Source organism: Carcharodon carcharias, chromosome 7, assembly GCF_017639515.1.
Source record: "Carcharodon carcharias isolate sCarCar2 chromosome 7, sCarCar2.pri, whole genome shotgun sequence".
Classification (NCBI taxonomy): domain Eukaryota; kingdom Metazoa; phylum Chordata; class Chondrichthyes; order Lamniformes; family Lamnidae; genus Carcharodon; species Carcharodon carcharias.
The window spans coordinates 125753016-125769166 of record NC_054473.1 but is presented as its reverse complement, the minus strand read 5'-3'; the positions used below and the strand labels follow the sequence as shown (position 1 = coordinate 125769166).

The following is a 16151-nucleotide window of genomic DNA, read 5'->3' as shown; positions in this document are numbered from 1 at the left end:
GAAAATTATCAATCTATTGCTTTGACATTGATTTTTAAAAAAATTAATGTTCAACGTTGCGTCAAACCTTATCTTGCCAAATTTGCTCAACGGCCCCTGGAGTGAGAAAAACATTAAAATGTTCCCCCCACAGCACCCACCCCTCCCCCCCCAACAACTTGAAAAGGTTGGACAAGCCTGCGCTAAAGTTACAGGCCGAGAGGGTCTAAATTAGGATTTTCTGCACAATTAAGGCAACACCATCCTTCAGGATTGTCTTGGAGTCTCCATGAATTAAAGATTAATCTCCAGGACCCTGCAGTGAGTGACCCAGGAGTAATGTCATAGTGGCTAAAAAAAAAATGTCGCTTCTGTCTTCTCTGAACACATTCATTTTTGAGTTGTAACATTACTAGAAATGGGAAAACTGGTTGTTTGGCTGACAGTCAGGAGCAGTCCAATTGAGTAACAAAGCGTCAGTTCATTTGACACTTGGTATGGAAAGGAGCTGCTTTGCAAGGATGGACCTCTCAGAGGACCAATTACGGGGTGAGTGGAACAAAGAGATCATGTGATGAAACCTCCAGGAGTATGTCCAAACAGACAATCTGGTAACCTGAGTCGTTTTTAAATTTTTTCATGGAATGTGGTTGTTGCTGGCAAGGCCATCATTTGTTGCCCATCCCTTAAACCAGTGGCTTGCTAGGTCATCGCAGAGGGCAGTTAAAGGTCAATCACAATTCTGTGGATCTGGAGTCACATGTTGGCCAGACCAAGTAAGGATGGCAGATTTCCTTTCCTAAAGGACATTAGCAAATTAGATGGGTTTTTACAACAATGCATGTTACTGCCTTGGTCACCATTACTGAAACCAGCTTTATCTTCTAAATTTATCCCACCAGCTGCCTTGGTGGGATTTGAATTCATGCCCCCAGAGGATTTGCCTGGGTGTCTCTATTACCAAGCCAGTTACATTATCACTACACCACCATCTCTCCCTCAGGTGAGTCCCAGTTAGTCAATTTTGAAGATACGACCTTATAGACCCTTTATTTGCTCAACAATCAAAGTAGCAAAGTCAAATAGTCCAAGGGCCAAGCTGAATTCAGTAACGAAGGTGCAACCTCACAGCTTGTGGTCTGTAACAGCAAATCACTGCTTTTTGGTTCACTGAAGATCATCACCAGATTTGATCATCTCTAATTGTCTATCCATTGACAAAAAAATCATGAGTTTTTACAACAATCAATGATAGCTCCGTTGTCACTATTACTGAGACTAGCTTCATATTCCAGATTTATTAAGTGAATTTAAATTCCACCAGCTGCCATGGTAGGATTTGAACCCATACCCTCAAAGCATTAGCCTGGGCCTCAGGATCACTCATCCAGTGATATTACCACTATGGTGCCACACACTATCCATCAATTGACAAAAACAAATCACAAGGGAATGGCAAGGAAGATTGTGAAACTTGTACTTACAGTGAACATCAACTGGCAACCACCAAGAATATAATCCAAGAAGGAATAATCTCTGGTTACCTGAAGCAAACGAAGTAGCAACTGTAAGCATTTGTTTGGCCCTGTTTACATATCTTAAAATAATTTATCAGCTGTACACATAATGAGTTAATTTACACATTATTATAATCACAGGTCACGCTATTTGAGGCAATCTTCACATATCATTTACATAATTAGTGTGCTAAAAGCTGTTCAAATCTTATTAAAATAGACGGCTAGTTGCTAACCTTCTCATGTAATTAGATTTTTAACAAAAAGTCTGCATTTTAATGACAGAAAACCTTTACCTTGCAGGATTTAACGACAATTGTTCCAGAATTCTTATAGTTCTTTTTCTTCTTTTGTTTCTTGGAATTAATACATTCAAATTCGACCTGTGAGGAGGAGAGTCTCTTTAGAAAGATTTGAAGATTTACCTCCTAAATGCACATTTTGGTGTCATTTTTTTCAAACTGGGAATAATGGATTTTGTTTTACCAAGAACAGGTCACATAAAGAAATAGATGGCACATTCATTTCAATACTTGTGTCACTGGAATCCAGAGGGTGCCACCCTCCCTCCATTATAAAATATGCATCTCCTGTCAGCTGATCAGAGACAGCAAACAAATGGTAGTCATGGCAATCTGTGGTCTACAACATCTCATCCATTAGAGGAGAAAACAGGGAGGGTTTAAAAACAGAAAGTAAGATTACAGGAACACGGCAGCAGAATAGTTACAGTGAACTGGTAGCAATTTTATTATTCTGTGTGTTTAAGAGTAAATAATTAAATTAATTTTTAAAAAAAGGCTAGTCCATAGGAGTACTGCGCATAATGTGGTTGCCCCATTGAAAAAGGACATTAAAGTCACAGAGAGGGTAGAGTGCAGAATGATGCCAGGGATGAGACCATAGTTACATGGACAGACTTGAGATCCTGACAGTACATCCATTTGAGTAAAGAAAGCTGGAAGGAGAAATGACAAAGAATTTTGATTCCGTGAACAGGTAAAAACTATTTCCTCTGATTGGGGTGAGTCATCAATAAGGTGTCATCAATTTAAATTGGCCAGTAGGAGAGAGGTTCTTCACACAGAAGGCTTTTGGAGCAGAGAACATTTTGCCATGGGGAGTAGCTAAGGCAGGTACAATTGCATCTTTTAAAGGGAAAATAGGTTAAATAATTGAAGTAGAGGAAGATACAGGGCTATGGAGAGCATGCAGGATATTGGGATTAGTTTGGGCTTGCTCGCGCAGAACCAGCATAGACACAATGAGCCAAAAGACCTCCATCTGTCCTACAAATGTTTATGGCTTTGTGATGATGTGAGGCGAAGGATGTAGCTTCTGTTCTGTGGATGGCTGTGGTGTAAACAGACTCAGAGCTATGCAACTTCTGCAACAAGGAGTCTGCGATTATTTTAACGCTGAGAACAAAATATTATTTCACTGCTCATAATGCACTCTCCTCTGGAGTAACTAGATGTGGATTAGAGAACTATATTGCTAAACATCTCCATTCATTACCAACGAGAACATAGCCCTCCCTATGCCACATGGCTTGAACTCTCCACTACCATTCACAAACTGACCTTTCCACCTTTAACTTAGCAAACCATTTTCTCCAACCAAGCTTAGCACTGGCTTCAGAACAATAACTCACCTTTCTCCTGTGCACCTTATAGTGACCATCAACTTTAATAAACTTGACTTTCTCTCCCATGTAATCAGAGGCTGGGGTGGTTCAGAATAGAACAGGTAAGGGGGTGGAAGGCATCGGCATCTAGTGGAAGTGAGTTGGCAGTTGGGTTGGTATTGCAAATATGAATCCTTCATCAGATCACTGTGCTTTCTCTTTTCAGATGCTGGTGTTCCTGAAGAATCTTTCCATTTTCTATTTGTATTTCATTGCCCTATGTGACCTTTTATTATTTTAATTACTTCACTTTTATGATCTCCAACTGTTTCGCTTCTATCCAGCTTTGCAATAAAAATCCAGCTTGGGCATTCTGCCTCTTAGTTCTCAACATCTCTTCTATGGTTCAGTTACATTAAAGGGTTGATTTATCTATCAGATATGCAGGACTGGCTACTCATGAAGGACTAACCTGTCTCTCCCCCTCTCTTTACAGCTGTCAAAGAGTCTGTTGTGGATGTTGTGTTTCTAGTTTTAAATATAATTTTGATTCAGATGGCCTCATTTGACTGCATGCAAAATAAAGCCCATAGAATCAGGCTGAACAGCGCCTAATTCTCAGGCTGCTTCCAGCATTGGTGACTCAGTTCATAGCACTCTTGCCTCAGATTCATAAGTTTGCAGGTTTAAGTCCCACTCCAGCTATGGTGTAGTGGTATTGTCAGTGGACTAGTAGTGATCTGGGTTTGAATCCCACCATGGCAGATAAAAATATGGCACAGTGGTATACAGTCAGGAGGGAATTGCCCTGGGAGTCCTCAACATCAACTCAAGCCCCCATGAAGTCTCATGGCATCAGGTCAAAAGGCCAAACATGGACAAGAGAACCTCCTGTTGATTACCACGGTCCCCCTCAGCTGATGAATCAGTGCTTCTCCATGTTGAACACCACTTGGAGGAAGCACCAAGAGTGGCAACGGCACGGAATGTACTCTGGGTGAGGGACTTCAATGTTCATCACCAAGAGTGGCTCGGTAGTACTACTACTGGCTGAGTCCTAAAGGATATAGCTGCTAGACTGGGTCTGCGGTAGGTGGTGAGGGAACATACTTGACCTCATCCTCATCAATGTGCCTACCGCAGATGCAACTGTCCATGACAGTATCGGTAGGTGTGACCATCGCACAGTCTTTGTGAAGCTGAAATCCCACCTTCACATTTAGGATACCCTCCATTATGTTGTGTGGCACTACCACTGTGCTAAGTGGGATAAACTTCGAACAGATCTAGCAACACAAGACTGGGCATCCATGAGGCACTGTGGGCCATAAGCAAAAGCAGAATTGTACTCGACCATAATCTGTAACCTCATGGCTCAGCATATCCCCCACTCTACCATTACCATCAAGCCAGGGGATCAATCCTGATTCAATGAAGAGTGCAGGAGGTCATGCCAGGAGCAACCTCAGGCATACCTGAAAGTCAGGTGTCAGCCTGGTGAAGCTACAACAGAGGCCTTCTTGTGTACCAAACAGCATAAGCAGCAACTGATAGACAGAGCTAAGCAATTCCACAACCAACAGATCAGATCTAAGTTCTGCAGTCCTGCCACATCCAGTTGTGAATGGTGGTGGACAATTAAACAATTCAATGAAGGTGGAGGTTCCACAAATATCCCATCCTCACTGATGGGGAAGCCCAGCACATTGGCACAAAAGATAAGGCTGAAGCATTCACAACAACCTTCAGCCAGAAGTGCCAAGTGGATGATCCATCTTGGTCTCTTCCAGAGGACCCAGCATTACAGATGCCAGTCTTCAGCCAATTCAATTCACTCCACGATACCAAGAAATGGCTGTAGGTACAGGATAATGCAAAGTCTAGGGGCCCTGACCTTATTCTGGCAACAGTACTGAAGACTTGTGCTCCAGAACTTGCTACGCCCCGGCCAAGCTGTTGCAGTACAGCTGCAACATTGGCATCTACCAGCTATGTGGGAAATTGCCCAGGTATGTCCTGTACACAAAAAGGAAAAATTCAACCTGGTAAATTACCGCCCCATCAGTCTATTCTTGATCATCAGTAAAGAGGTGGAAGGGGTCAGAAACAGTGCTATCAAGCAGCACTTGCTTAGCAATAACCTGCTCATTGATGCCAGCATTGTGTACCACCTACAAGATGCACTGCAGCAACTCACCAAGACTCCTTAGGCAGCACCTTCCAATCCCATGACCGCTACCATCTATAAGGACAAGGGCAGCAGACACATGGGAACACCACCACCTGGAAGTTCCCCTCCAAGCCACTCACCATCCTGACTTGGAAATACATCACTGTTCCTTCACTGTCACTGAGTTAAAATCCTGGAACTCCCTCCCTAACAGCAGGGTGGGTGTACCTACACCACGTGCACTGCAGCGATTCAAGAAGGCAGTTCACCACCAATTTCTCATTTACGGATGGGCAATAAATACTGGCCTAGCCAGCAATGCTCACATCCTGTAATGGATAAAAAAAAATCAAGGCTGGCACTTCAGTTCAGTACTGAGGGGATGCTACATTGTCGAAGGTGCCAGCTTTCAGATGAGATGTTAAATTGAGAATCTGTCTGGCTTCTCAGGCAGATGTAAAAGAAACCATTGCAGTGTTTCAAAGAAGAGAAAGAGGAATTATCCCTGGCATCACAAAAAACAGATTATCTGGTCAGTTCCACATTGCTGCTTGTGGGAGCTCGCTGCACAAATTGGCAGCCATGTTTCATTCATTACAATAATAACTACCTTTCTAACATATGTCAGTAAAATACTTTGGAATGTCCCAAGGTCATCAGAAGTGTTGTATAACTGGATGTCTTTCATATTTTTAAAACTTGCTTTGTGTTGCCTCAATAAACAGCTCCTAGTTTTGTCCAGCTGCATCCAACAACTGGTCCAAACTTGGAAATGGAAAATGAGAGGTGAGGCCACAGGATAACTATGTGATGATTGGGGAAGTCCACCACATCCCAGCATCGAAGAAAATCTTGATACATTAATATCTATATCAGGAGATGTAGCTGCCACAGGCTGCTGAGCTGAAATACATGAGTACGCTTCAAACTTGCTTATGATGCAAGACACCATTCTTTGTTTTGTCACCTGTCCCACTTGCACTTTTACCTCACATCATTGTTTCTTTTGTCATTCAACCATCCTGACTTTATCACAGGCCATTCCCTTTGTTCTTTCTTCCATCCCCATTCTCCAGTCCCAGCTTTTTCCCTGACCCCGTTTGCTTGAAGGCTGTTAGTGTCCAACATCTTCCAAACATCGAGTTGAAACATTAACCCTGTTTCCCTCTCCATAAATGTTGTCTGACCTGCTCAGTGAGTCTAGTATTTTCTGTTTTTACATTATGTTCTGATTGTAGAAACCATTTAACAGGCTATTTGACTTACTATCAAGCGATGTAAAGGTGAAATTTTTACGAAGGAAGCAAATAATGTTTGGTGTTTTAGTTTACATTCATAAGAAAAGCCTGGGAAAAGAATCTGGAGCAATCAATTGGGGATAATGATAGATATGTGAAGGCAAATGTACAATAATGCTGGCACAAATGGCTGATTCAAATCAATTGAATTAAAGATAGTTCACGGGGTGCACATTGGTGAATCGGATAAGTGAAGGTACATCCTTTTTAAAATTTATTCTTTCATGGGATGTGGACGTCACTGGCAAGGCGATCTGTTGCCCATCCCTAATCACCCTTGAACTGAACAACTTGCTAGGCCATTTCATAGGGCAGTTAAAAGTCAGCCACATTTTCCATGGGTCTGGAATCACATGTAGGCCAGATCAGGTAAGGACAGCAGATTTCCTTCCCTAAAGGGCATTAGTGAACCAGATGGGTTTTTATGACATCAATGATAGTTTCATGGTCACCAGTACTGAGACTAGCTTTCAATTCAGATTTACTAATTGCATTCAAATTCCACCAGCTGCCATGGTGGAATTCAAACTCACATCTCCAGAGCATTAGCCTGAGCCTCTAGATTACCAGCCCAGTGACACTACCACTATGCCACCATCTCCCCCAAAGATGGAAGCGCAGAGACTTAAATACTAACAACTGTATTCTGCTAGGTTGTCCAAATTTACAGGCATGACAAACGGATGGTGGAGACAGAGTTCTAACTGATATTTAATCTTGGCCTGAAAGAACAGATTTTGTCAATAGTGCAAAACATATAATTATGCTCCTGAGCCAGTTGGATCCCTCAACAAGTCTGGCAGAATTAAATGCTGCCAAAAACTCTTTCTAGACTTTGCCAAGTAGCCAACAATGAATGATTGTATCTATGAATGAATCACACCTGGAAAGAATTGCTCTTCAACAACATTCAGTGAGAATGAATATTTATAATATGGGCAGTAAACCAAAATACCTCGATGGAAGAAACATGGTTATAGAATATCAATTTAAAGATTTAGGAATAGTGAAATTATGCCTTATTGCTTAATAAGAGTGTGCTATGTGGGAGGAATAGTGAAGTTTATATCAATTGACTGGAAATGTTATATTGAATTGTATATCATTAATAATTACCACTAAAATAGACAAATGAAGATGGTCTTGTAACACAAAGATATGAATACACAAAATTAACAAGCAGGAATAGATCAGCTGGTCGTCCATGCCTGCCCCACATTCATGATGTCTGGAGCATCATGACTAGAAATTTCCTACCCCTCGTCGGCTGTGTAATCTCTTGGGGGAGGCAAAAATATGAGCAAAAATACACTGGAAAATTCCTTCTGGATCCCTCGAGTAATTGAAAGCAGTCGAGGAAATCAGAGGCTCTATATTTTATTTATGCAACCCACCACTCCTTCAAGTGATTATGTGAGGAAGGCAGGTAGACATCTACAATGAAGAACTTAACAACAATCTTTAACGTGAGACATGCAAAGGGTTAAAGGCTTTGCACAATAAAGTACATTGAAATTAATTTTGTGACAGACTTGAGTCACTGCCAAAGTAAAGCAATAACATCACCTTAAAATTCCAGGTGTCCAAACCTCAGCTCCACTGAGCACTTCATTCATCCTTTGAGAAGCACAAAGCAATAACTCATTCATGTGTAATTATTACCTCTGCACAAATGCAAACACCTCCTTCAATTGGAACACACTGAAGTATCAACCTTTCCAACCATACAGGTCTATTTTAAGATTTGAACAGATTCCTTTGAGACATGGTGGTCTTCTTCCAGTTTCTCACAACTAGGAGACATTCTATTTCAATGATTTCACCGGATCATTAATAAAGAAAGTTTTCTTCCCAAAACAAGAACTGAAATCTATTCCATTCCCATCTGTTATCCTTCAAAATGGTGAGGTGGACACCTTTAAGGATCCTACTCTCAGAAGTTTTAATTAGTAGTTGTTTTAGCTGCACAGGACTATAATTGAACAACCACTTGCACTTAAGCAACGCCCTTAATCTAAAAATGTCACAACATGCTTCGTAAATACAAACAGGCATGGAAAGACATTGAGGAAGGGATTAAGGATGTTTTGAAAGAGGGAGACAGAAGCAGAGCAGAGGAGAACAAAGGAGCTTAAGCAGGGAATTTCAGAGATAGGGCAGAAGGCCCTGCCATCCAGGGTGAGGTGTAGAATGAGATCAAATGCAAAAGAACTGAGTCAAAAGACTGAAGAATGCTGAGTGAGGAAAGAGGATGCAAGAAGATTGTAGATAAAGGGCAGGGCAAGGTCTTACAGGGATGTGGAGCCAAGAAAACATTTTAGTACAATATGCCTAAAGACAGGAATCCAGTGTTGGTTAGATAAGATAGCATAGCAATGCGTAGGTGGGGCTTTGTATAGAATAGAATGTGGGGGTGTCTTTTGGACAAGTTGGAGTTTGTGAGGGTAGGGGGTGATGGGTTGAGGATAGTAAGGTGGATACTGCAATTAATAAGTGCATGGAGGTACCAAAACTATGGCTAAGGGTTTCAGTGGTGATGGGGCTGAGGTAAGGGTGGAGTTGGACAATGTTGCATACATGGAAATGGGTAGAATGTAGGATTTGAAACTTAGCTAATGGTAAAACAGGATGTCAAGATCCCGCACAGTTCAGTCTTGAGCGGTTGGTCTTTTAGTTTCATTTTAGTAAATTTTCACTCTTGCTCCCAGCTGCCAGAAAAATAACAATATAAAACATTGATCTTATGATTCAGTCCTTTCCTGAACTCCAACATAAAAGAGCTAGATGGCACTAAATTAGACAGTCTCTGAAAATGGGTGCGGGACACATGATGCACGATTCCACCAACCCCATGCAATGTGACACAGACAGCAGAACAATTTGAGGCTGTAAACTCATGACCATCACGTCAGCCAGAGCTAATCTGGATTTTGAGTAGCTGTATGCCTCAGCAAGGAGGCCCATGATTGTGAGAGGCTAGCACGAATTAAAACTAGAAAATGCTGGAAATAGTCAGCAGGTCAGGCAGCAGCTGTGGAGAGAGAAGCAAATTCAGTTCAATGATCTTTCATCCAAACTGAACAAGGTTAATTTGGAAATATCATGGCAGCCCACACTGTGAGAAAACTAATATGGATGGATCCAGGTCAAATTAGGTGGACGGTTTTTGCCACCCTTCACAATAGCAAGAGCTAGTTGTCATTGAGGAAGTCCTGCAAGCATGCTAAGTGAACACCATTACAAAACTATCTGGCACTGTCAAATGGAACAAGCAACTTAAAATGCAGGCCAGTGTTTAGATGTTGCTTGTGTTTTTTGGAGAAAGACCTGCTGAGTATTTCCAGCATTTCCTGTTTTTATTTCCAATTTTCAGCATTTGCTGTACTGTATTTGCTTTTGTCTGAGTTAAAGCCAGCCTGCACTACTTAATGCCAGCCTGTCCTTCTTAAAGCCAAACTGTCCTTCTTAACGGGGATGTGCATTTTGGCTGGAGCAGGCTGTGGAAGTCACTTTGACGTGGAAAAAGACTGATTAATGGCACAACATGGATAACAGTAGGCTCCAAGATATCCTGGTGCTGCCCTCTTGTCCTTGGCAGAGAAAGTGTGTGGGAGGAGCGAAGTGTTGTATCCCCAGGAGGTTGGAGGTGGCTGGTGGCCAGGGGTGGGGGGGGGGGGAGCTTTTTCAGACAAATGCTCAGACTGCAGTGGGACCAGATAATTGTGACTGTGGTTAATGCCCCAGGGACCTAGATGCCGTGGAGCATAAAGTTCAATGATAGTTGTTTGGTAGTACAGAACTTGAGTATTGCAGAAAAAAAGAGACATGTCAAAGCTTTTTATCTTGCACTCATCAGGACACTTTGCAAGAGTACCAGTATAGGCTTAGACATGTCTCTTTTATCAGCAACGCCAAAGTTCAATGAGTTGATAAGAGTGGTCAAGGTTAGTGAATTCATCCACAAATTGTCATACCCCAGCCTCAGACACTGCTTAATGCACCACACTCCTATCACTCACTACCAACAATCTCCATCAATCAGGACTTTGATAACAACAACTTAAAATTATATAGCACCTTTAACGACCCAAGGCACTTCACAGGAGCGTTATCAAAGAAAGTACGACACTGAGGCACATAAGTTATTATGTCAGATGACCAAACCCTTGGTTAAAAGGAAGGTTTCAAGGAGTGATGTAAAGGAGAAAAGTGAGGCACAGAGGTGAGAGGTGAGAGGTGTAGAGAGGGAATTCCAGGTCTTAGGGCCTAGGCAACTGAAGGTATGGCCACCAACTGTGGAGTGATTTAAATCAGGAACAAAAAGGGGGCCAGAATTAGAGGAGTGCAGACTTGGAAAAGGAACTGCTCTGAGGACATTTCTGGCTTTATTGATGATTATTGTCCTCTCCAAGGTTAATATGGAAATATCATGGCAGCCCACACTGTGAGAAAACTAATAAGGATGGATCCAGGTCAAGGTAGGTGGATGGTTTTTGCCACCCTTCACAACAGCAAGAACTAGCTGTCATTGGGGAAGTCCTACAAGCATGCTAAGCAAATACCATTACAAAACTATCTGGCACTGTCAAATGGAACAAGCAACTTTAAACGTAGGCCCATTTTTAGATGTTGCTTGTGTTTTTTGGAGAAAGGAACTCAACACTAAGCTAGCAGTAAACATTCCAGATCAATATTTATATTCTAAAGCTGCTTTCAAGAAGCTCAGTTTCCTCGTATGTGCCAAATTGAAATGTTCCTTGAAACAGCTCTTAGTTCATTGGTGTAGGTAGCAAATTTAGAAAGATAAATCAGTGTACTTTTTTAGTAACGAGGGACTAGCAACTGTAAAGGAGCAAAGGAATTTGAGTGAGCGAGTACACTAATCAGTGAACGCCAGTGAACAGGACAAACGGTTATCAAAAAGACTAATGGACTGTTGACCTTAACCTCAAATGGGCTACAATACAAAAGTGAGGATATGTTGTTTCTGTTGTACCAGAGCCTTGGTCAGACCCCATCTGGAGTTGTGTGTTTCGTTCTGGACACCGACCCTCAGGAAGGATATATTAGCCTTGGAGGGATTGCAGTGACACCAGAGCTAAAAGGGTTAAATTATGAAAACAGTTTGCAAAAGTCCGTTCTTTTTATTGTTTGAGTTTCGATAGTTGAAGGGTGATCTTAGTCATGGTGGTTACAATAAAGAGGATTTAATAGGGTAAACACAGAAAAGCTATTTCGTGTGTTGGATAAATGCAGAAAAAGAGGCAAATTCTTAAAAGTAAAGCTAAGCCATTCAGCAGTAAATCAGGAAGCACATTTTCATACAAAGGGTAGTGGAAAACTAGGATTTACACCCACCCCACCCCCTGAAAAAAACTGTGGATGTTTGGCCAATTGGAACTTTCAAGGCAGGTTCATAGATTTTTGTGGGGTAAAGATATCAAGTGAACGGAACAATGGCGAGTAAATGGAGATGAGGTTCAGATCATATTGAATGGCGGAATAAGCTCGAGGGCCTGAAAGGCCTTCTCCAGTTCCTAATCCTGACTGCTGCTCATGTCCGATGCAGGCTCTGTGCTGCAAATGGGGGAGTTTTTCATGACATCTCACTTCTAAACCAGGTACAGAGCCTCCTCGCAAAGCATGGTGGAAGCTTTACAAAGACTGATGTTCCAACTGTGAACCTATTTGGTAGCACTTGGCTCTGTTCTTGCTTCATTGTTTGTTCTCTAAGAGTACAGGATTGTTCCCATCTCTAGAAAGGCTGTTCTTTGTTTTCTGTCACTGGATATGGGTGAAAGCTTGTTGTCAGATTGGCATTCGCTCTCATTTTTAGCCTCCCTGATCTTTTACCCCCCGCTTTCGTTATTTTATTGTCACCACATTTAACTTCTTCTGCTGTTCACTCTGAGTCCCAAAACCTTGAACTTAACCCAGCCCAGGTTGTCTGAGATTAGGACAGGTTCTGATTAGATGCCCATTTTACATCATGCTCAATCCTGCAGCCCACTCAAGTTCAAGACAAGTTCCTGATCTCAGCCACACTGTCAGGACAAAGCACAACCAAGCAAAGGCATGAAGGCACTGAGAAAGGAGGCAAAATTCCTCTTGATAACTTTAAAGCAAAATGTTAAACAACATGGGAGATAAGATTTCCAACTTGCTCGATGGGCATAAAACAGATATTTTGTGTAGGCTGCCCGTTAGAGTATCTGACCAATTTTATATTTTCGTCGGGTGGCAAGTTAAAAATCTATCCAGAAATTCACATTTTGTACTCTCACTAACATTCTTCTAAAATTATATTAACAGGAGAAATTCCTCCCTAAGGATTGGGAGAATAATCAAAGTTATAATCACTGTTCATGAACATTTGCTACATTATCTATTTCTTTTTGATAGCCACTGTGAATTTCTTGTGTTCACAAACATGCATCTTGCATCAAAAAATTGCAGCACAATGGTTTCAACACTTTTCTTAGTGCCTTTATACATACCATGTTTGTGTCCATATGTGTATGCCTGTGGGTGTCTGTGTATGTGTGTGTTCAAACCACAGTAAAAGTATCAGGAAAACTATCAACTCTATTATTAGTTAAGCTCACTGCAAATTCAGTTATCACTTTGTGCTTTGCCAATTTTACATCTGCAGTTTGTTGCAAAACTAAAGCTCTTGCAAATGTCTGCCTGTCAATAATCTTAGCAGTATTCACAGCCTTGACTTTAAAAGCTGTGAAGCCACATATACAGCCCATGTACAGATATATCCTAATGTAGAGTTTTTTTCACTTATATCACATTATCTCTCCCTTTCCTTTGACTTACACATACTATTGATGACAAAAGGGTTAAAAGTACTGTTTCTGTTAAAGGCAGATTAACAACAAATCGGTTTGTTAGTTTTCTGTTGCCATCTTAACAGAAATGCAAACCCAAAAGATTAAACATACAACTGTTGGTATTAAAATTCATTCAAAGCATGTTGGGATCAATGGCAAGGCTGGCATTTATTGCCCATGTCTTAGCGGAGGTGGTACTGGTGGGCCACCTTCTTGAACTAATAAAAGTGGTTCGACACAACTCAGTGACTTGCAAGGCCTCTTTGGAAAACAGTTAAGAGCCAACCATTTTGGTGCTGGAACTGGGGATACATATAAGCCAGGCTAGGTAATGGTGGCAGGTCTCCTTCTTTAAAAGGTATTGGTGAACCAGTTGGGTTTATTTGATGATCTGACGGTTTCAGGATCACATTTACTGATACCAGCTTTTACAAAGTTTTTAAATTGAGTTCAAATTCTCAAACTGGATGGTGGGATTTGAACTGATATTTATGGGGAGGTGGAGAGGGAATTTAACAATTGGGGATCATGAAAACGTCGATACCCCGGAGGTCCTGTTCAATTTAATGGCCGGATCTCGTGCAAATTTTTGTCTCTGTTTCTCAAGCTGGCTGCCTGTTGGGTGGGTGGCACACAGCCCAAAGCCTGAGGTTGTCGGGGGGGTGGTGGTGGGGCAGTTGGACAGTAGGGAAGGAGAGATTGTGGTTTGTGAAGAAGGCAAAGGGTTGGAATATAATAGGGAACCAAAGAGAAGATTGTAGAGAACATCGGGCAGTGGGGGGGTCGTTGGTGCGGGCATGAGGATGAGCAATTCTCATGTTGCTATAGCTGCCGGGTTTCCCCAAGCCCTGGGAAACACAGCCTGTCGCAGTTTGATCTAAAACTGTGATTTAGTTTAAGGCATGGATCCTCATTAAAATATTAAAATGATGGAGCCACCTCTGGAGAGCAAATTACTCACCTGCCCCCAACCTGCCTATGCTAAAAACTGGAGGAGCATGTTGGGGTCCCGCATTGTCGCCCACAGGGATTACAACTAGAAAAAAACACTAATCATAAATAAATATTTTAAATAAAACCGATTATAGTACAAATATAATTCAACCCTGGAATTCTGCTTGAACTTCACATGAAGAAATGGAGTTGATTGCGGTGACATTATTCTCAGGTAGTAGTGCCAAGTGGGTGAGAACACAGCCTATGGAGTACTTTTGCAGTGCAGTCACTGTCCTAATGTAGGAAATGCAACAGCCAAACAGCCACCCAGTTTACACTGATCCAATTTACTTTCCCAATGAAGTCAATTCCATTGAACTACACCCCCAGCGCCTTGTCATTGTATATACCTTTAGCAAACAAGGCTAATACAGATTATCTGGTCATTATTACATGGCTATGTGTGGGAGCTTGCTGTGCTCAGGTTGGCTGTTGTGTTTCCTGCATTAGATCAGTGACTGCACTTCAGAAGTACTTCATTGGCTGTAAAGTGCTTTGGGAGGTCAAGTAAGTCTCAAAATAAATGCAAGACTTTCTTTTCTTCAACTTATACAGTATTTTATACACAGCTTTTCATCCTGATTGCCAGAGACTAAGAAAGCTAGATATGGTATAAATAAATTCCTTCTGCTGACAACTACAGCAGCAGCAGCATAGGAAGAAACACTGAATATTACACTGAAGGGAACTAGTTCCTGCATGAGGAAAAATCACACCAGTCAAAATTGAGAAGCAGATGTGACACATTCAGGGTCTTTATTTTTATACTTTTTTTTTGGGAGCTCTTTGCGATCTGACATATCGGGGCTCAGGTTCTCAATTCAGAAAATACTCAATAACTCAATAATTTGGAAGGTGAATGAATGGGCCTTTGAAAAGAGCTTTGCTAAGAGAGCTAGAATTTACCATGGCAACTGTAACTGTTTGCGTCAGCCTCATTTTGCATTAAGGTCACGAATAAATTTTTTTCCACATGAAAAGGAGCCATTTTAAAATTTTTATTTTTGTCCATATTGCATTATCAATCACAAAAAGCATTTGGCCCTGTGAGTGTGAGACTAACATTAGAATATCTTTCTGCTCTTTACCAACAAATGGCTCTTTAGACATCTGCAGAACGTCATGATTCCTCCCTACATCCGCCTGACTCCTCTTTCTCCTTAATTAACTCCTACCCCGTTGTGCAATGGCAGTTTTACTGTACATCACTGTAACAATTTTTGACACTTAATCCATTTTCCAACATGTTAGAGTAGGCATTTTAAATCTATGGAGGCATTTTTCTGTGGTACACAATGTTTCACCTAAGAGAATATACCTCATTGCACTGGACTGAAAATTGTAATGGTGAATCATGTACGTTGTGGCAATTGCTTATAATTGCTGGTTTATTGCTGTACTGCTGTACTTCTTTGAGTCTAGGAATTACTGTTTGCAATTTGAGTCTGCAATTCCTTCTGTCTACTACTTTGAAGTAAGTATAAATCCATTTATTTAAATGTTCTAAATACCTCAGCTGAAATAGAACGAGAGAGAGGACTTCAAACAAATCCGTTAAATATTTGTCTGTGAATAACGGCAGTAGCAATTTCTCGGCTTCAGTCAGAGAAATGATTCACAGCGAATATTAAAGTATAAAAATGTCTTTTGTTGCAGTAAATACCATAGGGCCTCCTTACCATTATTACGAGATGTCTCCAGCTCATGGGGTGGAATTTGACATCT

The 16151-nt window shown here is 41.3% G+C and overlaps 1 protein-coding gene across 1 annotated transcript in view; it reads right to left on the bottom strand.

Annotated features, from left to right (window-relative positions):
* The window catches only part of cpne2 (copine II), a 276356-nt gene that overhangs the window by 163954 nt on the left and 96251 nt on the right, over positions 1 to 16151 (bottom strand). Inside the window, exons 9-10 of the mRNA XM_041191951.1 lie at positions 1793 to 1879; positions 1464 to 1523 (exon numbers count right to left, since the gene is read on the bottom strand). Coding sequence (XP_041047885.1) covers positions 1464 to 1523; positions 1793 to 1879 — 147 coding nt within the window. The remainder of the gene's footprint in view (positions 1 to 1463; positions 1524 to 1792; positions 1880 to 16151) is intronic.